The sequence below is a fragment of the Hyaena hyaena genome, unplaced genomic scaffold, assembly GCF_003009895.1.
Source record: "Hyaena hyaena isolate Hyena2069 unplaced genomic scaffold, ASM300989v1 scaffold_0, whole genome shotgun sequence".
NCBI lineage: Eukaryota > Metazoa > Chordata > Mammalia > Carnivora > Hyaenidae > Hyaena > Hyaena hyaena.
Window position 1 is genome coordinate 3,841,879 of NW_024080632.1, and position 27,108 is coordinate 3,868,986.

The 27,108-nt window shown below is 45.8% G+C and overlaps 2 protein-coding genes across 2 annotated transcripts in view; both read right to left on the reverse strand.

Moving 5' to 3' along the window:
• CFAP251 (cilia and flagella associated protein 251) overlaps nt 1-985 on the reverse strand; it is a 67,600-nt gene extending 66,615 nt beyond the window's left edge. Inside the window, exon 1 of the mRNA XM_039220372.1 lies at nt 903-985. The gene's annotated coding sequence lies outside the window, so the exon portion shown is untranslated. The remainder of the gene's footprint in view (nt 1-902) is intronic.
• A 2,030-nt stretch (nt 986-3,015) lies between these two features.
• PSMD9 (proteasome 26S subunit, non-ATPase 9) lies at nt 3,016-26,651 on the reverse strand. The gene is made up of 6 exons (XM_039227542.1): nt 26,442-26,651; nt 21,947-22,049; nt 17,482-17,693; nt 14,718-14,819; nt 4,226-4,314; nt 3,016-3,391 (listed from the first exon to the last, which is right to left on the reverse strand). Exons 1-6 carry the CDS (start codon nt 26,577-26,579, stop codon nt 3,364-3,366), a joined length of 672 nt encoding a protein of 223 aa, XP_039083473.1. The 5' UTR covers nt 26,580-26,651; the 3' UTR covers nt 3,016-3,363.
• Nucleotides 26,652-27,108: the final 457 nt, after the last annotated feature.

Genomic DNA, 27,108 nt, shown 5'->3' on the forward strand with positions numbered 1-27,108 from the left:
CAATATATATATATTGAATTACATATATTATATATATTGAATTATATATATTATATATAATTTTTATATATTATATATAATTGAATTATATATATTATATATAATTTTTATATATTATATATATTGAATTATATATAATATACATAATTATATATATTATATATTGAATTACATATATTATATATTGAATTATATATATTATATATATTGAATTATATATATATTATATATATTGAATTTCTCTTTTTTTTATATATATTATATATATATATTGAATTATATATATATATTCACTGCTCTCCTAGCACTGAATCCTAGTTCCACCACTCACTTGCTCTGTGACCTTGAGCAAGTCACTATACCCCTCAGAGTCCAAATTCGATCACAGGCAAAATAAAAATGAGAGCCCTAAATTCTGGGGTTGAGATGACATATGTAAAGTGCTCAACGCAGCCGCAGCAGAGCGGCTGAGAAAGGTGGCGATAGTTTACGAAGTTTGAAAGCCTTCTAACACAGTCTCTCATGCATTCCTCCTGACAAACTTGAGTGTGAGGCTCTGGGAGTTGATGGACGTACTCAGATCACACAGCTAGAAAGAGGCGGACCTCTCTGGCTTGGTCCCTCCATCTCAAAAATCACTGCTATGCTTTCCAGCACGGGGCCCTTAGCACGAGGCCCGCGCCGACTGCAAACTTTGCCAGCGCATCCTGATGCGGGGGGTCAGGCGAGAGGTGGAAGGAAGGTGTTGGGGGGGGACGTATGTGGGGGTCACAACGCCCAGGCGCGGCTCCTTCCTCCAGCTCAGGTCTCTCCGAGGCCGCCCCAGGCCTGGCCCGGCGGGGCGAGCGCCCCCCGCGGGGCACCGGGCCCTCCCACGCCAGGACCCCCGGCCCCCGACTCACAGAGCGCGCCCTCCGTGGGCCTCAATGGCCCGGCGGTCCCGCCGCCTGGACCCCTGGACACCTCCCTTGCCTCCAGCGGCCGTAGCTTTCTCCTCCACGCGCTCCTTAGTTACGGTTGTCACCCAAGCCCCGTCCCCAAGGTAACAGCCGCCTCGGCGACCGGCCGTAAAGCGGGAGGGCTGGGCGGTGGTCACGTGCCCAAGGCTCTGCCGCGAGCGGGCTGGCACGCCCCCTGGCGGTCCCCGGGGAACAGGCGCGGCCGCGACTCGGGCAGCGAAATCGGCCTTTTTCCTTGCCTCTTCTTTTCTACTCCCAACGTTTTCCCAAGGCGCCTAAGTCTGAGAAGCTGCAGCCCTCGATGCTTGCAGTTTTGACTTTCTGAAGGCTTGACGAGAGGAGTAAAGAAATATGCGCTGTTTGGTAAAATTCTCTTTGCCAAAAGCAAACTAAATTTCCCGGTTTCTCAGATGCCGCACACAGATCTGGCCCCCACTTTCTCTACATGTTGTGCGCAGTGTTGTTGCGAGCTGGGATGACACCCTATACAGATTACATTATCTTGCTGTTCTGATCACAAAATGTTTCTGCAGAACCAGCTTGGTTCAATCCGACTGGGATCATTTCAAAGTGGCTCTCGGAATCTCACAGAGACAGCACACGTGGCCATCCTGAAGTTTCTAAAGGGAAACTTGGCAGGATGCCAGACAAAGGCACTGATGCAGAAAACTCTTCGGTGCTTTCAGCTTAGGAGAATGTGAATGATGCTCCCTACCCCCAGCCCCAAGCCCCAATGCTGGGTGATTCATAAGCATACATCACAAAAAAAAAAAAAAAAAAAAAAAAAAAGGATCAAACTGAATGGTATAAGCTGTGTTTATTATAAACTAGGGTTTATAAAGAGATTGGAAAACACACTTGGAATCAGAACACACAATTTAAACAGCAAACACTGGTAAGCGTGGCATGTCTGTGCCTACAGGGAGGGAGGTGCGTGTGGATATAAAGCTAGAGTTTGGGGGAAGAACTCAACGGGAAGGCTTTCCAGTTGATCAAAGAGAATCCGTGGCTCGACACACACCCCAGTACTAACTCCCATCAAGGCAAGCTGGTTTCTGTATCCAACCCAAGCAAATCCACTCCCAAGAAACACAGGCATGCCTCAGCAGAATGGGCCACCCCCACTTCCGAAACCAAATGGTCTGCAGAGACTGTGGAGATAAACATGGTGATACGGGGAAGAGAGAAGACACAGGGTCACTAAGAATCACTGAAACCCATGTTGTCACGTGGAAGAGAAAATAAAAGGAAGGAAGGAGGCATGGCCTTTCCAAGAAGTCAGACCAGCACCCACGGCTGGTTCCCCTCAGCAGTCGAGCACACCTTGGCAGTGTACAAGCTACTGTTGATCTGAGCAGATGACCAGGAGGTTCAATTATAAAGTCAAATTAGAAGATAATTTGCAAGGTGTTTGTTTGTTTGTTTGATTTCAGAAACAAAGGGAGCTTGCTGCCCTCTGGTGGGTTACAGAGGAGGAAGCTGACACCATGGCAGGCTACCTGGGGAGCCTCCTGGCTTTCCCTCTTCTTCAAGGGAGCAGTTTCAGCCTGGGATGTCCAACTGCCGGTCCATCTGCTGAGGATGGGATTTCTGTATCCAGAGCAGCCATGCAAATGCAGATGGTGCAGCCTGAGTGTTTGGAAACCTCACTCACTAAAGGATGACGTTCCCGAAGTATTGTTGGTCTAATCTTGACTTCAGCACCACTGTTGGTTTGTTTTCTCCAACTCTGTTTTTTTGTTTTTTTTTTAAGTAAGCTGTACACCCTCTGTGGGGCCTGAACTCAGAACCCCAAAATCAAGAGTCGCATACTCTACCGATCGAGCCAGCCAGGTGCCCCTGTTCTGTCCACTTTTTTTTTTAAGATTTTTTATTTTAGGTAATCTCTACACCCATCGTGGGGCTTGAACCTACAACCCTGAGACCAAGAGCTGCATACTCCACTGACTGAGCCAGCCAGCGCCCTTGCCCAACTTTCTATAATTATGTTCTAATTCCTGTCTGAGCTTTGGTTTGAGAGGTTCCCTCAAGAAATTCAGCTGGGGTGATAACATGGTCATATCAGTACAATAAACCTGTGTTTATTTGGGGGGGAAAGTCCTAAAAGAATAAAGACATATCAGCACCTGCCAGAAAAACTCCCGCCCATTTCCCCACAACCCAGACGGCTCCCATTTAGGATCATGGCCTAATTTGCAAAAGATGCCAAGTACAAATCAAGTTAACAGTGTCTTAATCCCAAGAGATCATGCTGGGAGGTCACACTGTTTCCACCACCCAGTTCAGGCTTCCAGCCTCTTCCAGATCCTTAAGCTTCGGGGAGAGAAGAGAAGGAAGAAATCCTCACCAGACCCAAACCCAGGGCAAGGGAAGATGTTTTCCTATTACTGTTCCCCAGGGACAATCATCTCTGCAAAGGAATAATATTGCAGCTGGAAGAAAAACAGAATAAGGAACAACGTAAGCTTAGCGGCCCCATTTAGGAAGATCAGAAAGGGAGCCCTCTGAGTGTTTCACCCACACTCTTTTAAAGCAAATGCCTGGTTCTCTGCGCTGACAGCATGGAGACTGCTTTGGATTCTCTGTCTCCCCCTCTCTCTGCCCCTTCCCTCCTCACACACTCTCTCTCAATAATGAATAAATAAACATTAAAAAAAAAATAAAATAGAGCCCGACGCGGGGCTCGAACCCACGAACCACGAGATCATGACCTAAGCGAAAGTCGGACGCTTAACCGACTAAGCCACCCAGGCACCCCTCATTTGGCTTTTTTTAAAGAAGGATGGATGTGGGGTGCCCGGGTGGTTTAGTCGGTTAAGCGTCCGACTTTCCCTTAGGTCATGATCTCGCGGTTCGTGGGTTCGAGCCCTGGGTCGGGCTCTGTGCTGACTGCCAGCTCAGAGCCTGGAGCCTGTTTCAGAGTCTGTGACTCCCTCTCTCTCTGACTCTCCCCTGCTCACACTGTCTCTCTCTCTCTCTCTCCTAGAAATAAATAAAACATTTAAAAATAAATAAATAAATAATAAAATAAATAAAATAAAGCAAATGCTCAGTTAATGAAAGAATCAGAGAGGCCAGGGTTCCCTCTACCTCCAGACCTGCAATCTCATTCCTGCCACAAGTATTTATCAAGAGTTTCTACGGGCAATCCAGGGAAGGCCATCATTTCCCAGGGGCCCCCACCTCCTCCCTCTGGCTTTACGTCTGGCAAACATCTAGGTGACAACCGACAGTTGCCTTATGAATGAACAGAAATGATACTTTACCCTAGGAGTCCTTTTCCTGCCCAGCGGGTCGGGACAAGTCTAAGCTGGTGCTTCTCCCCTCTGCGGATCACAGTCACATTCAGGGGCTTCTGAAAGGAAAATAAATTTGCTCACTTTATATTCAACCTGTTTAGAATTCAAAGAGATTCAGACTAAAATGCCGAGATACTGACTTTTGCACATCAGGTTGGTAAGGGTGCTTATATGAAGTATAACCCAGCATTTGTCATGAATGTGGCGGACGTGGCACTCAGGGCGCCTAATGGGGCTGCAGATGGGTACCACCTTCCTGGACAAATGTGTCTCCCCACCAAAAAAAAAAAAATCTTTAAAAGCCTCCTACAAGATACATTTTGCAAAAGTACAAGATTAGATGTATGAACAAAGTGTTCATTCTGGGACTGTTTATAAATCCAAAAACTGAAAACACCTAAAATATCCCTCAATAAGGTATTCAAATATGGCAGAGTGAGTCAAGCAGCTTTGGTAAAAACAAAACAAAACAAGCAAAATACGAACCTGTTTGAATATAAGTTTGTTTGGCTTTTTTACTTTTATATATTTTTTAATTTTTTTTTTTTCAAGTAGGCTCCATTCCCAACGTGGGGCTTGAATTCACAACCCTGAGATCAAGAGTTGCATGCTTTATGGACTGAGCCAGCAGGTGCCCCTCAATATACATTCTAAAAGGACATATAGATTGCTTCATGCATACAAAGGTTTTTGGAAGACATACAAAAATACTGCTAACTGTGATTACTTGCAGAGAGAAGCACTAGGAGCTTGGAGTAAAAGATGACATTTACTTTTATATCTTTCCAAACCATCAATTTATTTTTACTATATGTATGTATTCCTTTCATGTAAAAAACTTAAAAAGCATACCATGGAAACTTACAAATTACAACAAGGTGCATCAAAATCTAGAACTTTTGTGCATCAAAGGACACTACCAACAGAGTGAAAAGTAACTCACAGAATGGGAGAAAATATTGGCACATCATATATCTGATAAGGGATTAATATCCAGAATCTATAAAGAACCCCTACAACTCACAATAACAGCAAATAACCCAATTAAAAATTAAGCAAAAAACTTGAGAAGACATTTCTCCAAAAGAGATAAACAAATGGCCAAAAAGCAAATGAAAGGATGTTCCTCATCACTAGTCATTAAAGAAATGCAAATCAAAACCACAATGAGGTGTCACTACATGTCCATTAGGATGGCCACTATCCAAAAACAAAATGACCAGAGTTGGCGAGGATGTGGAGAAACTGAAATCGTGTGCACGGCTGCAAGAGAATGTAAAATGGTGCAGCTGTCGTGGAAAACAGGGTGGCTACTCCTCAGAAAACTGAAAATAGAATCACCACATAATCCTACAATGAACCCTCTTGGTATCTATCCAAAGAACTGAAAGCAGGGACTCCAACAGATATTTGTACATCCTTGTTCACAGCAGCATTATTCACAATAGCCAAAACATGGAAGCAAACCAAGGATCCATCAATGGACGAATGGATAAACAAAATGTGGTCTATCTATACAATGGAGTATCCTTCAGCCTTAAAGAGGAGGGAGATTCTGCCATACACAACAATATGGACGGACTACGAAGACATTATGCTAAGTGAAATCCACCAGCCACAAAAGAAGAAATCCATCTGATTCCACTGATGACAGGTGCAGATGCATAGAGACAGAAAGCAGATTACTGATCACCAGAGGCTTGGGGAGAGGAAAATGCAAAGTCAGTGTTTAACAGGTATAGAGTTTCAGTTTGGAAAGCAGAAAATGTCTGGAGACAGATGGAGGGGATTGTTGCAGAACAACATGAATGTACTTAAATGCCAGAGAACTGTACACTTAGGGACAGTTCAAATGGGGATACCTGGTTGAGTGGCTAACTTCAGATCAGGTCATGATCTCGTGGCTCCTGAGTTTGAGCCCCGCATCAGGCTCACTGTTGTCAGCCTGTCAGCACAGAGCCTGCTTCAGATCCTCCGCCCCCTCCCTCTGCCCCTCCCCCATGTGGGTTCTCCCCAAAAGTAAGTAAATACTAAAAAAAAAACAAAAAAGAAATGGTTAAAATGGGAAATTTTATGGTATGTATATTTTGCCACAATTTTTTTAAATTAGGGCAGATTTATCAATGTAATCTCTGAAATGTGACAAAATAAAGCATGAAGACAAAAAACAAAAAGATGTCATTTTTCACTCAGATGGTCAAAGAATGAGAGTGCCAATAAATAACACAGGTGAGAGGGGTCAAGAAGCAAGCCCTTACATACACTATTCAAGAAAACGTGAACTAATCCCAGCTTTGTGGAGGACATTTTGACATCTATCAAATTGATAAACGTGCACTGCCTTTGACCCAGTAATTCCACTTCCAGAAATCTCTCGGACAGAGGGGCGCCTGGGTGGCTTAGTCGGTTAAGCGTCCGACTTTCGCTTAGGTCATGATCTCGCGGTTCGTGGGTTCAGGCCCCGCGTCAGGCTCTGTGCTGACTGCCAGCTCAGAGCCTGGAGCCTGTTTCAGTCTGGGACTCCCTCTCTCTCTGACCCTCCCCTGCTCACGCTGTCTCTCTCTCTCTCCTAGAAATAAATAAAACATTAAAAAAAAAAAAGAAATCTCTCAGACAGAAACCCTCCCACAAGACAAGAATATTCATGACACCATTGTTGGTGATGGTCAAACCCTGGGAACAACCTATATGTCCTGTTTGGAGGGCTGGTTAAATGAAAGATGGTAGACCAAGCAATGGAATATGGTGAAGGTAGATACGTACCCACATGGAAATCCCCAAAGGGTAGGGGGGAATCCAGAATGGATTTGGGGTAGGTCTTGTTTGCCTTTTTTCTAAAAGTTTTTTAATGTTTATTTATTTCGGGGGGGGGGGAGGGATAGAAAGAGAAGGAGACACAGAATCCAAAGCAGGCTTCAGGCTCCAAGCTGTCAGCACAGAGCCTGACATGAGGCTCAACCCACGAGCCACAAGATCATGATCTGAGCCGAAATCAGATGCTTAACCGACTGAGCCACCCAGGCGCCCCTGTCTTCTTTTTCAAAAAGCAATCACTATAGACATATTTACTCACACAGGAAATATGAGAGATACACTGATGTGCTTCGCTTCTAGAAATGATACCCCTAGACAAACTAGAAACCCAGAGATCATCCTTGACACAGGCTGGGGGTCATATTAAAGCCTATGTACTTCCATCCTAAAGGTCTCCTAGATTTGTCCACTTCCTTCTACCTCCAGCCACCAAAGCCACCATCACCTCTTGACCAGGCCGCTAAAACAATCAGCTCTCCAATCAGCTCTCTACCTAGCATCTGGAGAAATCTTTCTGAGACACAAAGCTGCTTACAACTGTTACCCTCGGCTCGCAAGTGTGCATGGCTCTCTACTGCTCCTCAGGAAAGAAGAACTAAATCCTGCGTAGGGACCACAGGGCCTCATCATTCTGGCCCCCGCCAGCCTGCCGGACCTGCTCCCCCTTCTCTCCTCTCTCCTCCTCGCTCTGGGCTCCAACCATCTTCTCCAGCCCTCCCACCTCAGGGCCATGACCCTGAAGAAAACAACTCTCCCCGCCAGTGTCCAGCCTTGATCAACTTCTAACACTCACAGGTCATGTCCTCGGGAGCCTTATCCTAACCCCCATCACTGCTGTCCTCACCTCATCGGTCTTTTCCTTCATAATACTCATGAGAGTGTATAATCATCTTGGATTAACGCTGGTCTCCCCACCAGAGTGCTCCCGAGGCAAGGGCCCTTTGTATATCGGGGCTGTTCCCGCTCTAGGGCCTGCACCTTGGCCAGCACTCACACGGAGCAGGGAGGGGACTCGGGAGGGAGAGACTCAGGACTTGCAGTCTTTCTTCAAAATCTTTTACATTAAAAGTGCATTATTTTTATTTATTTATGTGACATATAATTCACACACAATAAAATGCATTTTAAAGTATACAATACAGTGCATTTTAGTATGTTTTACATATATATACTTATATAATATATATATATATTCAAACATTCATACAACCACTACCACTATCTAATCCCTCAAAAGGAGCCCCGCACCCATTAGCAGTCACTGTGCATTCCTTCCTCCACTCAGCCTGGTGACCACCAACCTGCTTCCTGTCTCTGTGGAGCTGCCTGTTCTGGACACTTCACACAAGTGGAATTCTCAAATACGCATCCCTCTGTGTCTGGCTTCTTTCACTTACCACAAAACCTTTCAAGGTTCATCCACATTATAGCAGGCCAGCACTCCATTCCTTTCTACAGCTCAATAAAATAAACGCTGTTTATAATAAAGATGACTTTTTTTAATTTCATATTTTTTTCCCTTTGAAAATACAGGCATCTGATCCAGAAAGTCAGCTTTAGGAAGTTATCAAAAGAAACAGAGACTGGGCTACAAGAGTGTTCATTTCCAGGTTTCCCTAAAATTGGAAACTACCTAAATGTCTAACAACAGAATATGGTGGGGGTTTTTTAAAATCATTTTTCTAAAGACACAGAGTGGACCCTTGATTCTCAAGCTGGACTCTGGTTCCAGGAGGATCCAGGGCCCTGAGGGGGTGAGGTGTCCCAACCCCAGCAGCTCAGCTTCTCTATCTGATACATCAGAATTCCCCAAGAAAGTTCATTTGAAGAAACGTTTCTATTGCTTAAAAATGTTCAATAACTACTTTTGTAAGGAAGGATTTATGACGTTATTAACTATAGTCACCATGCATTACGGTACACAATAACGTTGTATAGCATATTTGAAAGTTGCTGTGAGAGTAAATCTTAAAAGTTCTCATCACAAGAAAAATTGTAACTGCGGTGATGGATGTTAACTACTAGACTTATTATGATGGTCATTTTGTAACGTATAAAAATATCAAATCGTTATGCTGTACACTCAAAACTAACATAACGTTATACGTCAATTTTACCTCAGTTGTAATTAAAAAAAAAAAAAAAAGGATTCACAGATCTATGAAGAGCTTAAGAATATATTTAACCAGGGGCGCCTGGGTGGCTTGGTCGGTTGAGCGTCCGACTTTCACTTAGGTCATGATCTCGCGGTTGGTGGGTTCGAGCCCCGCATCGGGCTCTGTGCTGACTGCCAGCTCAAGAGCCTGGAGCCTATTTCAGTCTGTGACTCCCTCTCTCTCTGACCCTCCCCTGCTCACGCTGTCTCTCTCTCTCCTAGAAATAAATAAAACATTAAAAAAAAAATTAAAAAAAAAAAAGAATATATTTAACCAGAAAAGACAGACTCAAAACCAACAGCTGTTATCACTAATCAACAAAAAGTGGGAACAACCTAAATGTCCCTCGCTGGTCAATGGGTAAGCAATCTGGCGTTCATTTACACGGTGGAGCAATAAATGGGAGTGAACTACACACGGGCATCCGTGCGATGTAGAAGAATCGCAGGTGTCGGATGCAGGGTGAAAGAAGCCAGATTTAAAGGGCCCTACATACTGTGCGGTTCCATTTACAAGGCATTCTTGAAAGGGTAAAACTACAGGGATGGAGCACAGATCAGTGGTGTGTGCGGTGGGGGCTGGGGGAGGGGTTGGCCACAAAAGAACATGAGGCCCTTTTGGGGAAGATGACAGACTCTGTATCTTCATTCCAGTGGCAGCTACTAGACTATGTACATGGGTCAAAATTCACAGCACCGCATGCTGAAAAGGGCAAATTTCACTGTAGGTAAATTACACCTTAATCAAAATAACCAAGTGCTTTGTATGCTGGTATATGAACAGACTGACCCCGGCAAGACACACAGCCGGAAAGTGGCTACCTCCGGAGGAGACAGAGATTTTTCATTACGTTTTCTTTGGTTCTACCCTAAACACGTGTTATATTCCCTCTTTGAGAAAAAAAGAGACATATTTATAAAACAAACCAGTAAGAATGATCCCAGACAAGTGCAGAGCTTTCAAGTGTGTGCACCGAGGTCCACACGAGACATGAGGAAACCGTAACACAGGGAACTCCAGGAAAAAGGAGTAAAAAATCAGGCGTCTCTGGGTAAACACAACAGAATGAAACTACAACCACACCGCCTCTAGGAACCTCACTGACAAGACAGGACAGCAAAGGATCGCAAAGGAACACGGGACAAATAAATAAAACGGAAGGAGATGGTACAGATGAGAGATGGCCCCAAAATGAAAAGCTAACAGAAACTAGACAAGTGGTAACTGAGCAAGCAGAGAAAACGTAAACTCTGAATGGTGGTTCCAGAACATGCCCATAAAGTCTTTGACATTCAAGAGGTGAAGGCTGGACTTCGTGAGTCACTTCTAATGAAGAGAATGAAGTGAAAGTGGTAATGTGCGTCTTCAGAGACTGGGTCAAAGGCGCCACTGCCTCCTCTCTGCTGTCTCTTGGACGGCTCGTTTTGGGGGAAGCGGACACCATGTTGCGAGGGCATTCAGGCAGCACTTTGGAGAGGCCCAGGGGACAAGGAATGAAAGCCTTTCACCCACAGCTGACAGCCATGTGAGTGAGGCATCCTGGAAACACTTTTTAAAAATAATTTTTTTAGGGGCACCTGGGTGTCTCAGTCAGTTAAGCATCGACTTTGGCTCAGGTCATGATCTCACAGTCTGTGAGTTCAAGCCTCGCGTCAGGCTCTGTGCTGACAGCTCAGAGCCTGGAGCCTGCTTCAGATTCTGTGTCTCCCTCTCTCTCTGTCCTTCTCCCACTCGCTCTCTTTCTCTCAAAATAAAATTAAATAAATAAATAAATAAATAACATAAAAATAATTTTTTAACATTTATTTCTGAAAGAGAGACAGAGCGTGAGCAGGGGAGGGACAGAGAGAAAGGGAGACACAGAATCCGAAGCAGGCTCTAAGCTGTCAGCACAGAGCCCAATGTGGGGCTTGAACTCACAAACCATGAGATCGTGACCTGAGCCGAAGCCAGATGCCTAACCAAATGAGCCACTCAGGCACTCCCAGAAACAGATTTTCTAAGCTCAGTCAAGCCCTCGGATGACCAGAGCTACTGCCAACATCTTGACTACAACCTCACGACAGCCTAAGCCAGAACCACCCAGCTAAAACATTCCTGGATGTCCAACCCTCAGAAACTGAGAGATAATAAATTTAAGCTGCTAGGTTTACAGTGATTTTTTTTTAACTCATCAATAAACACTAATATAACATTCTTTATGGCAAGAGGTTAAACAGAAGCTGACAATGAACAAATGTTGTTCCAGGGAACCCCAGAAAGGTTTAGAACAACAGACCAATGGGACAGAATTAAAGAATCCCATTGTTGTATATACAACAAATGTCCTCACAATACCTTGTACGTAATGTTCACTGAAATATAATTCACAATAGCCAAGAAGTGGAACCAACCCAAATATTCATCAACTGATGAGTGGATAAATAAAATGGTTAAGTAAAATGTATATCCATACAACAGGATATGATTCAGCCATAAAAAGGAACTGACATAAAAAGTACTGACAGCTGCTACAACATGGATGAACCTTGAAAACATGATGCTAAGCAAAAGAAGTTAGTCACAAAATATCACATCCTCTATCATCCCATTTATATGAAATGTCCAGAATAAGCAGATCCATAGAGACAAAAAGTGGATGAGTGGTTTAGGGGTTGGTGGGTGGGGGGATGGGGAGTGAGTGCTATTGGGTATGGAGTTTCTTTCCAAGGTAATGAAAACATTCTGAAACTGATTGTGGTAATGGATGCACAGCTCTGTGAATATACTGAAAACCACTGAGCTATGCACTTTGGTATGTGAATTACATCTCAAAACTTCTAAAAAATATACTAATAAAAGACAAATTCCAGATGGATTAAAGAAAAACTTAAAAGGGGCGCCTCGGTGGCTTAGTCGGTTAAGTGTCCGACTTTCGCTTAGGTCATGATCTCGCGGTTCGTGGGTTCGAGCCCCGCGTCAGGCTCTGTGCTGACTGCCAGCTCAGAGCCTGGAGCCTGTTTCAGTCTGTGACTCCCTCTCTCTCTGACCCTCCCCTGCTCACGCTGTCTCTCTCTCTCTCTCTCTCCTAGAAATAAATAAAACATTAAAAAAAAAAAAGAAAAGAAAACTTAAAAAATTGATTAGAAGTATTAGAGGAACTTTAAGCAGACACAAAATGCTAAAGCCATAAAGCAACAACAACTGATGAATTTGGCAAAATTAAAATTTTAAACTTCCATACAAGCACAGACTTAATGAAGGTGTCAGTGCAGACATGAAGGCCTGACCTCTGGCTGGGGCAGAGGCACCAGCCGACTGGGTTTCACCCAATGCCTGCCTCCTGGCTAGTTACACGCGGATGAGCAGCACAGCCAACCACCTGAGTGGGGACAGGACAAACCAAGAACTGCTGGTTAAACTGAAGATTTCATATGGGAACTAAAAACTTTAGTAGATAACAGAATTCTGTGGACTTTGGAGCCCCCACATTTCTCGTGGAAAGTATAGATCTTTGCAAGGTAACTTCAGTTGAAGTTACATTACTGAGACATGAGAGGAGATGATCAGGTGGAAATGCTATTTAAATGCGTACTAACACCAGACTGGAAGACTGCAGCCATTCTGCAGTCCCAGCACCTATTATATTTGCAAGGCCTGGAATTGTTCAACTGCACATGAATCAAGTGCTAACGTACTACTGGATGAATAGTGCTTTGTCACTGTGTATTGCCCCATATTTCTTTCTTCTAAGATTTTATTTTTAAACAATCTCTACACCCAACATGGGGCTCAAACTCACAACCCCTGAGAATCAAGAGTGTCACACGCTCTAATGACTGAGTCAGCGAGGCACCCCACCCCTTATTTCTTTAAATTCTCAGGTGTATGGGGTGCCGGGGTGGCTCAGTCAGTTAAGCGTCTGACTCTTGATTTCAGTTCAGGTCATGATCTCACAGTTGTGAGATCGAGCCCCATATCGGGCTCAGCAATGGGTATGGAGCCTGCTTGAGATTCCCTCTCTCCTTCTCCCTCTGACCCTCCCCTGCTATCACACGCATGTGCGTGTGCTCTCTCTTAAAATATAAGAAAAAAAGAAATTCCCAAGTATGGTTTTGGCAGGGAATATGCTGTAATATTAATAAATTTAACAAAATGGATACGTAAGTAAATTTAAAAAACATTTCCAATTAATCAAAACCACTATAAACTAAGTTAAAAGACAAGAAGCTAACCAGGAAAACCTATGCAATGTGAAAACAGGCAAAGGCTTAATATCTAGAAATGTTAAAAAAAATTCCTAAATCATTTTTTTAAAGGACAAATACCCCATCGAGAAAAAAATATAAACACACAATCCACAGAAATAAAAATATGAACATTAATACACTTAAAAAGATAAAGACACTCAACCTCACTGCTATCAGGAAATAACAAATTAAAATAAGATGCCACTTTAGCAATAACATTAAAAGTAATGCAGAGTACTGTTGATGATGTGATGCACTCATGCACTGCTGGTCGGGATACAAATTAGTAAAACTTTTTCAGATTACCTATTATAACTGTGTATAATACACCGAGAGCCCGTAACTCTACTTTCTGGTATCTATGTCAGGAAGTAGCATATGGGGGCGCCTGAGTGGCTCAGTTGGTTAAGCATCTGACTTCGGCTCAGGTCATGATCTCACAGTTCGTGGGTTTGAGGCCCGCATTGGGCTCTGTGTTGAACATTTGCTCAGAGCCTGGAGCCTGCTTCCAATTCTGTGTCTCCTTCTCTCTCTGCCCTTCCTCCACTCATGCTCTGTTTCTCCCTGTCTCTCAAAAATAAATAAAATGTAAAAAAAGAAAAAAGAAAGAAAAAAGAAATAGCACATGAACAAGAACATATGACCGTTCATACCTGTAAAAAACCACTAATAACCCAAATGTCCACTGGTAAGGCAGGGGATGGACAAACTGGGGTCCACTCACACAATAGGGTGCTATGCAACAGCGTAAAAGAGCAAGATAGGTGGAAATGAAAAGACCTCCAGGAAACACTGCTGAATGAAAGCAGGGATGGGGGGGGTTGCGACTGGGTGGCTCAGTCAGTTAAGCGTCCGACTTCGGCTCAGGTCATGATCTTACGGTTTGTGGGTTCGAGCCCCGCATCAGTCTGTGCTGACAGCTAGCTCAGAGCCTGGAGCCTGTCTTCAGATTCTGTGTTTCCCTCTCTCTCTGACTCTCCCCTGCTCATGCTGTCTCTCTCTCTCAAAAATAAATAAAACATTATTAAAAAAAAAAAAAAAGGAAGGAGGGAGGGTTATTTAGATAGGGTGGCTGCAAAGGCCTTAGACAGGCATCATCTGTACAAGATGAGGGATGGGCCTAAGGGAGAAAAAAACATTCCAGCAAGTGCAAAGGCCCTGGGACTGAGCAACATCTCTCTGAAGGCAGCAAAGACCCTCGCAGCGATTCCTGGCCCTGGCAACTCCAGGGTTGCCGACCAGATCTGACTCCCGACTCACCCCCTCACTGTGCTGCACCACACTGCCAATGTTATGCAGAGACTGGAAGTTCTGGGTGTTCACGGAGCCAAACTCCACAATCTCATCATCCACTTGCAGACCCTAGACAGAGAAGAGAAAATAGAAAACGAGGGTGGAGATTAAATGTGCTGCTGGCTTTCTTTACCCTTCCACATCCAATTTTAACGTCCATGCCACGAGCTTGTTTTCTACAGGGGAGGACGCCGGGCACAAAGCAAGGAGGTCAGGGTTTCGCTGCCGCACACAGGAGGGTGGTGGATAAGTGGGCCGCTTACTCCTGCAGCTCCTTCTGGGACAGATCTAGTAAAAGGGGCCCAGATCTGCCCAATGTCTAATAAAAGCCAGGGTTGTACAGGCCTTAAAGAAGGAGGGGAAAAACCAAATGCCGCCTTCTGGGGTCCTGACCCAGGTTCAGGGGCAAGAAGAGGCAGAGCAGTCTGAGCCTATTTTGTTCAGGGGTCAGAATTTAGACCAGTTTACGTGAATTTACAGAATTTAGACCTAAAGGTCCCCAGACAATCAGCCACAGACACAGGGCTGACCCAGGGCTAGTGTGACCCTTTCCTTCCAAGAACACAGATCAGGATTCATTCATTCCTTCAACTCCCATCCGTCTCAGGCCAAGCACAGCCTGTGCCTGACGCTGTGGGTAAGGTAGCGAGGGCAACAAAGCTTCTGTGTAATTTACCATCTTGTGATCATTACGGTTGGCAGGCCCCGCCTTCAGGACCCAGCTCCACGGCTGAGGACCTACGTGTCCTGGGCACAAGTTACTTCAGGGCTCAGAGGCCTTTCATTCATGGGGTAAAATGGGGGTAAAGATTACTGTCTATCCTGGAAGGTGGCCGTGGGATTAAATATTAAATACTCATCCACATGAAAACTTGAACATGATATTCAGAGTAGCATTTTTTGTAGTCGCCAAAAAAATGGAAACCAAATGTTAACTGACGAATGGATAGAAACATTGTGATGCAGCCATACAATGAAATATGAGTCAGACATAAAAAGGAAAGGAGGGGCACCTGGGTGCCTCAGTCAGCTAAACGTCCGACTTCACCTCAGGTCATGATCTCACGGTTTGTGGGTTTGAGCCCCACGTTGGGCTTGGTGCTGACAGCTCAGAGCCTGGAGCCTGTTTCGTATTCTGTGTCTCCCTCTCCCTCTGCCCCTCCCTGCTCACACTCTCTCTTTCTCTCAAAAACAAACATAAAAATTTTTTTAATAAGGGGCGCCTGGGTGGCTTAGTCGGTTAAGCGTCCGACTTTCGCTTGGGTCATGATCTCGTGGTTCGTGGGTTTGGGCCCCGCGTCGGGCTCTGTGCTGACTGCCAGCTCGGAGCCTGGAGCCTGTTTCAGTCTGTGACTCCCTCTCTCTCTGACCCTCCCCTGCTCACGCTGTCTCTCTCTCTCCTAGAAATAAATAAAAATAAAAAATAAAAAATAAATTTTTAATAAGTAAATTAAAGAAGGAAAGAAATAGGGATACATGTTCCATCAGGGATGAACCTTGAAAACATACTAAGCAGACGAAGCCAGTCATAAAGCATTATACATTATATAATTCCATTTACATAAAGTATTCAAAATAGGCAAATTGATAGAGACAGAAAGCAGACTCGTGGTTGCAAGGGGCTAGGAGAGATGGGTTTGGGGGGTACAGGGTTTCTTTTCAGAATAATGAAAATATTCTAAAATTGATTGCAGTGATGGATACATGGTTCTGTGAATACACTAAAAGCCATGGAATTGCATACTTTTTTTTTAAGTTTATTTATGTTTTTTTAACGTGTTTTTTTTTTTTCTGAGAGAGAGAGCGTGAGCAGGGGAGGGTCAGAGAGAGAGGGAGAGGGAGACACAGAATCTGAAAAGGCTCCAGGCTCTGAGCTAGCTGTCAGCACAAAGCCCGACACGGGGCTCGAACCCAGAAACCATGAGATCATGACCTGAGCGAAGCTGGACGCTCAACCAACTGAGCAACCCAGACACCTCTAAGTTTATTTATTTTTGAGAGAGAGTACAAGTGGAGGAGGGGCAGGGAGAGGGGAAGACACAGAATCTGAAGCAGGATCCAGGCTCTGAACTGTCAGCACAGAGCCCGATGTGGGCTCAAACTCACAAACTGCAAGATCGTGAGCTAAGCCGAGGACAGACGTTTAACCGACTAAGCCACCCAGGCGCCCTGAGGAATCATATACTTTAAGTGGGTACATTTTATGCTGTGTAAATTGTATCTCCGTAAAGCTGTTTAAAACTTTTAAAAATACACCAGGTAAGATCTGTGACTCATTCGGCAGGACAGCCGGTGCCAAGTAAGCATTCAGTAAATGCCAGCTACTACTGTCATTCGTGTCTGTTACTCAGAGCCCAGGTAAAATAAGCCCAACAAGAGATCCTCTTTCCTGCTCTTGGAATATTTATCACCTTCTACATTGTGTCCCAGGCCTTTCCATGATCAGTTTAGTGGGCAGCTGGGACTGACATACTCCTCTCTGAAACCCTGACCCCAGCCCAGGGCTGGGCCCCCAGGGCTTGGCCAGCGCTTGCTGCCTAAATGGGTCAAGTGAAGCTGCAGCATGGAGAGACGGCGGGTCTGTGTGTCCACAGCCCCACCCCAGGCGACCCGACCCACGGCGCTCTGCGGGTACGGGTCTCAGTGGCCCACACCGCCTGAACCCCCAGCCCAGGCTACCCGACCCACGGCACTCTGCGGATACGGGTCTTGGTGGCGGGTTCTGGCTTACCGCGATACTGGCGGGGGAGCCAGGGCTGATACTGTTCACCTTGGCGAAGGCCCGAGGCAGGCGGAGGCCCTCGCTCTGGCCCAGGCTGCGGCTCGTGGCCTCTTCGTGGGCCTCAGCCATGTCCCGGGCCTGCTTCTCCTTGTCTCGAGCGTGCAGCTGGTGCAAGGCCTCTTCCACCTGCTTCATGACCGCCTTGTGATCGTTCTGCAGGCCTGGGAGGGGAGTGCCGCATCAGGGGACAAGGAAGACAGCGGAGACCACGAGACTCCCACAGTCACTCACTGGAATAAGCACTTCCCACAGGCCAGACACTGGACTAGGGGCTGCAGACAAGCGTGTGGCCAAGACAGGGGACTGCCCTCACAGGACTCAGTCCGGCAAGGGAACAGCCACGGAACAAGTAATTACAGTAACATCTGGTGATCGTGATGAGGGCTGGCCAGCCAGGACCTGACCTTGCTAGTCTAGGAGATGAGAGGAGATTTCCCAAAGGCAGCGCCGTTTCAACTGAGGTTTACAAGGTGAGCAGAGGAATCGTCCCTCTTTACTTTTCACCGAATTCCTCCAGGAGAAACAACGATGCCTAAGTCTACTAATACATGGCCAGTGATGCTGGGTCTCGGAGACATTAACAGGACAAAAGCTGGAAATTAGGAACCTCTGATTTTTTTCAGTACTGATGGCTAACTCAAACTGTTGCAGACTGGGGTGCCTGGCCAGCCTGGTCAGAAGAGCATGTGACTCTTGATCTGTGGGGTTGTGAATTCGAGCCCCACGTTGGGTGCAGAGATTACTTTAAAAAAAAAAAATGTTGTGGACCAGGATGCCAGTGAGTAAGTCACCGCGGCAGGCCAGTGCAGCACAGTGGTTGACATTTTAATAACTTCCTAAACCTAAAAACAATTTCCTCTATTTCCCTATTCAAGCCAGGTCACTCCCAAGGTTCCCTTTGAGGGGTTTCAGAGGCCGGAGCCGCCGACCAGCACTGCCCGTCAATCCACCCCCAACACTAGTAGGTCACAGACTTTCAGGCTTTCCAGAAGCCCTCGCCTCTGGGCACACGTAGCTACCTGACCTGGTTCCTCTGCCCCTGTCACTTTGGAGGGAAGGTGAGGCCCTCAGGCATCTTGGGACTCTGGTACTCAACCCACGGGGCAGACACAACAAAAGAACCCAGATTTGAATAAATAGAGACATATACCTGGGCGGGAAGACTTAAAATAGTGTCCATGTATAATATACGGTCACTCTCTGACTAGAAAAGACCCCCCAGGCAGTAAACTCCACAAGGACCCCCCCAGAACCTTCGCAGTGCCTGGCACTCGGGAAGTATTCCATATAGATGCCGCTGGGTGATGGAATGCATAACTTCATTTATAATCTATTGCGATTCTAATCAGAATTCCAAAAAAAAGTTATTCTCTTGGACAAAATGTTTCCAAAGCCTAGTTCAAAAAAATAAACTTGCCACTGTAACAAATTCAGGGTACTAATAATAAGATGTTAATAACAGGGAAAGCTGGAGACTGCATGGGACCTCTCTGTCCTATTTTTCCAATCTTTCTGTAAATATAAAACTGTTCTAAAAAATAGAATTCATTTTCAAAAAAAATTTTTTTTAATGGTCATTTAGAGAAAGAGAAAGGGTGAGCATTCATGAGCAGGGGAGGGGCAGGGAGAAGGGGAGAGAGAAAATCCCAAGCAGGCTCCATGCTGTCAGGGCAGAGCCCTACTCGGGACTTTGTCTCACAAACCATGAGATCATGGCCTGAGCCAAAATCAAGAGTCAGACACTTAACCGACTAAGCCATACAGGCCCCCAGAGTCCATTTTTAAAAATATAAGAGGAGCACCTGGCTGGTTCAGTCGGCGGAGCATGTGACTTGATCTCGGGGTTGTGAGTTCAAACCCCATGTTGGGTACAGAGTTTACTTATAAATAAATTTAAGTAAAAAAAATTTTACTTATAAATAAATAAATAGTTTTTCAAAAGGTTGATCAGCATTGCTCAACCAGATTCGTTTTTTTTTTTTAATGTTTATTCATTTTTTTGAGAGACAGAGTATGAGCAGGGGATGGGCAGAGAGAGAGGGAGACACAGAATCTGAAGCAGGCTCCAGGCTCTGAGCTGTCAGCACAGAGCCCGACGCAGGGCTTGAACTCACGAACTGCAAGATCATGACCTGAACCGACATCAGCTACTTAACTGACTGAGACACCCAGGGGCCCCACAACCAGATTCTTAAATATAATAAAATCATTATTATAGACAGTGTGACATGGGGGTGCCTGGCTGGCTCAGTCAGAAGAGCATGTGACTCTTGATCTCAGGGGTCATGAGTTCAAGCCCCAAGTTGGGTGTAGAGATTACTAAAAAAATAAACTTAAAAAAACAGACAGTGTGATATTAGCAAAGAGATATATCAATAGAACAGCGCAAAAAACTCAGAGAGACCTAAATACGTCTAAAAATGTCCTGTGTAATACTGCTAGCATTTCAAATGAATGGAGAAAGAATAGGGTGTTTAATAAATGGTGTTGGAACATCTAGGTAACCACCCGGACAAAACTAAGTCAGCGCCCTCTTCTCTTACACCATAGGCTCCGCTTCTCAAATTTCCCCCAGAATCCTAACTGCTGAGGAAAGCAGGCCACTTCCTTGGGGAGTCTAAGGGTTTAGCCAAAAGTCCCAAATTTCCCTCAGTCTGATTGTCTTAACATGACCTTTCCCTACCCTGCATCTTCCATTTGCATCTTCCAATACAAAGACGGCATGCTTCCTTCCCCTAAACCTTCGAGGAAAAGCGACACTCTAAGAAGCTGTTCTGGGGGCACCTGGGTGGCTCAGTTGGTTGGGCGGCCGACTTCAGCTCAGGTCATGATCTCACGGTTCGTGGGTTCGAGCCCCGCATCGGGTTCTGTGCTGACAGCTCAGAGCCTGGAGCCTATTTCAGATTCTGTGTCTTCCTCTCTCTCTGACCCTCCCCTGCTCACACTGTCCCTCTCTCTCTCTCTCTCTCAGAAATAAATAAAATCATTAAAAAAAATTTAAGAAGCTGTTCTGGGATCACACTGCAGCTTTGAGGAATGGTGGGCAGCCCGAGCGGTATCTCCTGCAGTTACTCACGGCCCCAGTGAGCAGCTCAGCCTTGTACCACAACGTGCTGAGGATGGAGCTGAGATTCACACACGTAAACCGGAGGTCACTGAGTGAAAAATGTGCATGACAAATTCCCCTCTAAATGACTTTGTGGCAGAGGCTGCTGGTTGCCCACCTTTGGCAGGATGAATAATGGGCCCCCTCGTCCTTGTCCCCAGAAGCTGCCCAATATGCTACTTTCCATGGCAAAGGGGGCTTTACAGATGTGGTGAAGTTCAGGACACTGAATGGGGAGATCATCCTGGATTACCCAGATGGGGGGCCCAGTGTGACCACAAGGGTCTTCGTTAGTGAAAGAGGGAGGCAGACAGTACAGACAGAAGTGGGGCGGTGGGACCAGAGGCTGGGAGATGACCTTGCTGGCTTTGCCCATGGAAGGGGCTACAAGCCACGGGACATGGGCACCTGCAGAAGCTGGGAACGATAAGGAAATGGGCTCTTCGCTAGAGCCTCCAGAAGGAACACAGCCCTGCCGACGCCTCCATCTTAGCCCAGTGACACCCATTTGGGCACCTTCTTATTGTAAGACAGTAAATCTGTGCCATATGAAGCCATTAAGTCTGTGAGAATTTGTTCCAGCAGAAAACAGAAAACTGATACACCACCCAAACTCTACTCTCCACCTATTCCTCAACTATGAACAAATAAATGATTTTATTTAGGATTGTGACATGCCCATATGGGGTACATCCCCCAACATGGCTCGCAGGCAGAGGGGCCTACGAGGGAAAAGCAGAAATCAGTGCTGCAAGGTAGGAGTGGGACCCACAGGACGGATCTTTAAAGGGAAGGCGCGAGCTGGCTAAGGACCTTTGGCCCTTCTTACTCTCCTCCTTCCCTTCCTTCCTGCGTGGCACACGGACACAGTGACCCTAATGCTAGACATGTCCTAAGGATGGCAGAGCCCGGGATGGGACGGCCAGCCCTGCACTGCCGACCTCCAAACGTCCGCACTGAGGGACTGAGCACTTCTGTGTGAGTGACCGCACTCAGGTCCCTACGCTTACCAGCTCATACATAACTGCTCTGATTAGGACTGGAAGCGATATTTGACTTGGGCTTCTATTACCATTTCAAAAACGTTTCCACAGCGAAGCAAAGTCCTTAAAAACAAAATAAAAAACGACACCATAAATTTAGAACCCTAGAGGCCACACTAGAGGCCAGAACTCCATTCTGAGTCCCTCGATGGGGGAAGGGTAAGATGACCGCATCAAGGCAGAAGAGAGGGAAGCAGGTACTGCGGAACAGGGACATTTCACTTGTGTGCCTTCGGCCTCGGGAACGGCCGCACGCGCCACTCACAGACGATGTTGTGCCTTGCAGTTCGGACTTGGTACAGGTCCACATCTGAGCGGGGGTACCCCTCGCAGTCCACCAGCGGCTCGCTCATCCCAATGCCTTTTTGCTGGAGGGGAGAAACACGGTTAAGACTTCACGAGTACAAAGTCCTCCAGACCTCATTCCCTGTGCAGCCATCATAAAGGCGAGAGTAATGAAAGCTGCCACATGCTGAGCACTTAGCACAGGCCGAGTACTTCCCCACACACTCCCTCAACCACCCTCAGAGCAAGGGGGGGCAGGGGGGCACTATATTTTTATTGATTTTTTTAATAACACAAGTAATGCAGGAATTCAGTTTCCTCTTCTGAAGTTAGAACAGTGCAGATAAAAGTAAAGACTTTTGAGCCTCATCCCCAAGGCCAGCCTCTTGGACCCCTCCAAACGCTCCTTCATGTGGCAGCTGATGCCTGGTTGGTGGCCTTGGAAGCTGGAGGGGAGTGAAAACCCCAAAGGGCATCCAGCTGTGGCAGGACCTTGGTTCTTTCTGAAAGTAAAAAGAGATCTAAAAGGGATTTCAAAGGGTTTTTCATCCCTAGAAGGACACACTGATATCAAGTGCCTCTGGGGAAAAGGAACTGGGTGGCTGGGGGGCAGGGAGGGAAGAGACTTTTCATTTCATACCCTTTTGTAGACTCTGAATTTTGACCATGGACGTGTATTCCCTATTTAAAACAATACATTTTAACATTTTAAAGACTTTTCCTGCGTAAGTCAGAGCACAGTGCACAAAGGTAATGAAACGTGTCATATGATGGGGGTAGAGATTTTGCAGTCAGACTTTGATTTGAATCTCAGTTCTGCTGCGTACAATCTGGGTGCCCTTGGTTAGGACCCTCTCCATGCTTCAGCCTCCTCAATTATAAAATGGGAAGAGTGGCATTCACCTCCCATCCTACTTGCTGTGAAAATTAATGAGCTGACCTGTGTAAAGTGCTTAGCACAGTGCTAGGCACATCCACAGTGGGATGAATAGTGGCCCCGAAAAGATACGCCCCAAGTCCTAAACCTCCAGACCCATATATGTGACCTTATTTGGAAAAAGGATCTTTGGAGACGTAATTAAGGCTCTTGAGATGAGACTGTCTTAGATTTAGGGTGGGCTCCAAATCCAATGACAGGTATCCCTGTAGAAAAGGGAGGGAGATCCTTGACACAGAGAAGATCCCATGACCAGGGGCAGTGGAGTTATCTAACCACAAGCCAGGGATGGCCAGCAGCCACCAGGTACTAGGACAGGGACACGGAATAGATCCTCCCTCCGAGCTCCCAGAAGAAACCAACTCTGCCGACATCTTCATTTCAGACTTCTGGCCTCCACAACTGTGAGAGAATAAATGTCTGTCATTTTAAGTCACCCTGTTTGCGGTAATTTGTCATGGCAGCCCCAGGAAATTAATACACATGAAAGTAACAAGTCACGGCTGTAATTACGGCAACAGCAGAAAAGCTGCCCAGGGTACATATGTACCAGGACGGGAGATTCCATTCACTTCTCTCCCTTTCTTTCTGGAAGCCACTGGGTTACATCTACTGTTTCCTGTTATTAACTGAAATCCATAGTTTACCTAAGCCTTCACTCTTAGAGTCTTACATTCTATGGGTTTGCCCAAATGTATAATGACATGTACCCATCATATAGTACTACACAGGGTATTTTCACCTAAAAATGTCCTAAAAATCCTCTGTCCTCCACCTAGTTACCCCTCCCACGACCCCTATCCCTGGCAACCTTGGCTCTTACTGTCTCCACAATTTTGCCTTTCCAAATTCTGGCTGGAATCCTACAAATGCAGTCTTCTCAGACTGGCTTCTTTCACTTGGTAATATGCAATTAGGGTTCCTCCACATCTTTTCATAGCTTGCTAGCTTCCTTAGTTTTAGCACTGAATGATATTCCACTGTTTAGAGGTACCACCATATGTTTATCTATTCACCTACTTAAAGACTTCTTGGTTGGGATGCCTGGGGGCTCAGTCGGTTAAGTGTCCGCCAGACTCTTCATTTTGGCTCAGGTCACGATCTTGAGGTTGATGGGATCAGCCCTGCTTTGGGCTCTGTGCTGACAGCACGGAGTCTGCTTGGGATTCTCTTTCTTTCTCTATGTTCTCTGCCCCTTCTCCGCTTGTGCTCGCTCGCTCTCTCTCTCAACAGAAATAAATAAACTTAAAAAAAAAAAACACCTTTTGGTTGCTTCAAGTTTTGGCAACCGTGAAAAAAGCTGCTATAAACATCATGAAGGTTTTCGTGTGAACACGTTTTCAGCCCCTTTGGGTAAATACCGTGGAGCACAATTGCTGGATGGTATGGTAAGAGAACATGTAGCTCTGTAAGACACTGCCCTACTTTTGCAACAGCACACCAGCATCTGGAGCTGGAAGTTTCGACACATACCTAGCAGCACCTCACAGGTGTTTTAATTTGCATTTCTCTGATGACCCATGACGTGGAGCCTCTTTCTACATGCTTCTTTGCCATCCATAGACCTTCTTTGGTGAGGGGTTTGTTAAGGTCTTTGGCCAATTTTTTTTTTATCAAGTTATTGCCTTTTTAGTATTGTGTTGGAAGAGTCCTTCGTATGCGGATCCCTTGTTAGGTATCTTCAAATATTTGCTCCCATTTGGCAAACTGCCTTTTCCCTTTCTTGACTGTGTCTTTGGACACACATGTTTTAAATTCTGATAAAGTCCAATTTAACTACTTTTTCTTTTGTTGCTGGTGCTTCTGGCATCACATCTAAGAAGGCTTTGCCTGATCCAAGGTCACAAAAATTTACTCCTATGCTTTATTCTAAGAGATTTATAGCTTTTGCTGTCTCCCCCTTTTTAAAAACAAACATAGAGCAAGGCTTTAGGTTTAAAGCTTTTAGTCAGTGATGGTAGCTAGTGACAAGGAACGAACATATTATATCACCCTGAAATATATTTTTATTTTATATTAAAGGAAAAAAAATCCCATTTTTTCCATACGCTGTCGAGTTATAAAATTTTCACTCAAACTAAATTTATTTATGGGGCGCCTGGTGGCTCAGTTGGTTAAGCATCCAACTTCAGCTAGGGTCATGATCTCATGATTTGTGGGTTCGAGCCCCACGTCCAGCTCTGTGCTGCCAGCTCCGAGCCTGGAGCCTGTTTCAGATTTTGTGTCTTCCTCTCTCTCTGCTCCTCCCCTGCTCATGGTCGTTCTCTCCCTCTCTCTCTCAAAAACAAACAAAAAATAATTTTTTAACTTTATTTAAGTGAAAAAGTGCATCAACTTAAAGAAAAATACCAGGGGAACAACAGTACAGGAGGTAAATGGATACCGCAACTTGGTTGACACAGAAAGTAACTAAAGTTTGGGAAATTGTTAGCATAATGCTTGAAAACACAAGCTCTGTATTCAACAGGCCTGAGATCTGAATTTCATTTTGAAACATTAAGCAAGTGACTTTCCCTTTGAGCTTCAGGGTAACATCCTAACTTCACAGGGTGGTTGTGTGGATTTTGTGATATAACATACACATAAACTGACACTCTTCAGGCATATAATCAGCACCAGTAAAATGGTACCCTGGCCTCTGTATGAGGTCTCCATCTTACTCCCATCACCTAACATGCATTCCATCCACCCTACGTAAGATATCTTTAACTTATTTTTCCTCTGCAAATTGATTTGTGGCTTTACACTAAGTGACATAAGAAAAACTATCAGTTTGGTAGCCAGACAGACCAGGGAACTAGACCCACCACTGCCACTTCCCAGCGACACGACCCTAGAGGAGGGTTTGCCTCACCCTGGGCATCGGTTCCCTCCCTATACAATAATGATAAAGAGCCTTGCCTGTCACTCAAAGTTCGATCTTTAGACCAGGAGCATCAGCATCGCTGATGCTAGAAACACAGCTAGAAATTTGCTAGAAACACAGCACCTGCGCTCCCCGAGCTCATCAGAAACTGAAATTTTAACAAAATCCCCGGTGCTTGCCAAACCCATGGAAGCTTAAGAAGCTCTGACGTGAGCGGGTCAGCAAAGCACAGAGCCTCTGGTACACATTCAACAGGGACTGACGATGGCGGTGACAATCACCCTGCCTCTGCACTTTTATTAGTTCTGTTATCTGAGGCACATTTAAAATGTCATCGCTAAAACGGGGAAAATAAGAGCCTCAAAAGGTTGCTGCGACAGTTAAATGGGCTAAGCAACGTAAAGGAATTAAAACAGCGCCCAGCACACGATAAGGGCTCCATAAACCCACGCTATAGCACCAACACCGATGGTTCTCCATTGCTGATATTATTTGCCTCCTGCCGACAGAGGCCGCAGTTGCCGCGCCTTGGGCTTCCCAGGGAGCAAGAGACACAGCTGAGAGCTCAAGCGCAGGCCGCCGCGGCCTCACAATCCTCCCAGATCCGGGTGCCGTGTCAAGAGGCCCCGGGCTCGCCCCACGCCCGCCAGGGAACCCCGAGCCCACACTCACGCTTTCCAGCACTTCATAATTGGCTTTGATCTGCGCCTCGATCTCCTCCTTGCGCCGTATCAGCTCCTGGATGTCGCTGACATTCACTGCGCCAGCCTGAGAGGACCCTTCGCTCTGCCTACTTTGCTCCTCCGACATCCTGCACCTCCCCGCCGTATCGGGGACACCAGGGTTCCTGGCTTCCTGGCTGCGGACGCCGGAGGAGACTACGGCTACGGCTCCGCCCCCGGGCCAAACTTCCTCGGCCACCAGCAAACGCGAAGATGGATAAAAAGCGTGGTTTGTAGGTGGGCGGGGTCGCCGGAAGCCACACCCTGCTGGAAAAAATCCTCCGGTGACTGACAAGGACCACAATGGAGAGAAATGGATTCCAGGTCCTTCACAAGCAGTGTCACCAGCCACAATAGGATGATCTCTTTCTAGGTGACTCATTTGCTTTCCACATTCATTCAACAGACATCTATTGAGCGCCTACCACGTGTTTGTGCGAGAGCACTGTACAAGGCTGACTCTGTGCAGTCAGCTCTTCATATCTACCCAGCCCTGAGCTTTTGCAAAACACCTTCAAACCTTACCCCCGATTTTTTAAAAGATTTTATTTTTGGGGTGCCCAGGAGGCTCAGTCGGTTTAGCGTCTGACTCTTTTTTTTTTTTAATGTTGTTTTTA

Excerpts from the sequence above, each read along its gene's own strand:
- PSMD9 (XM_039227542.1), bottom strand. The coding sequence starts at position 26,579 with ATGTCGGAGGAGCAAAGTAGGCAGAGCGAAGGGTCCTCTCAGGCTGGC. Across the intron at positions 17,694-21,946 it reads TGCAAGGCACAACATCGTCT|GCCTGCAGAACGATCACAAG; the intron begins GTGAGTGGCGCG and ends CTCCCCTCCCAG. Across the intron at positions 14,820-17,481 it reads GCTCCCCCGCCAGTATCGCG|GGTCTGCAAGTGGATGATGA; the intron begins GTAAGCCAGAAC and ends TTCTCTGTCTAG.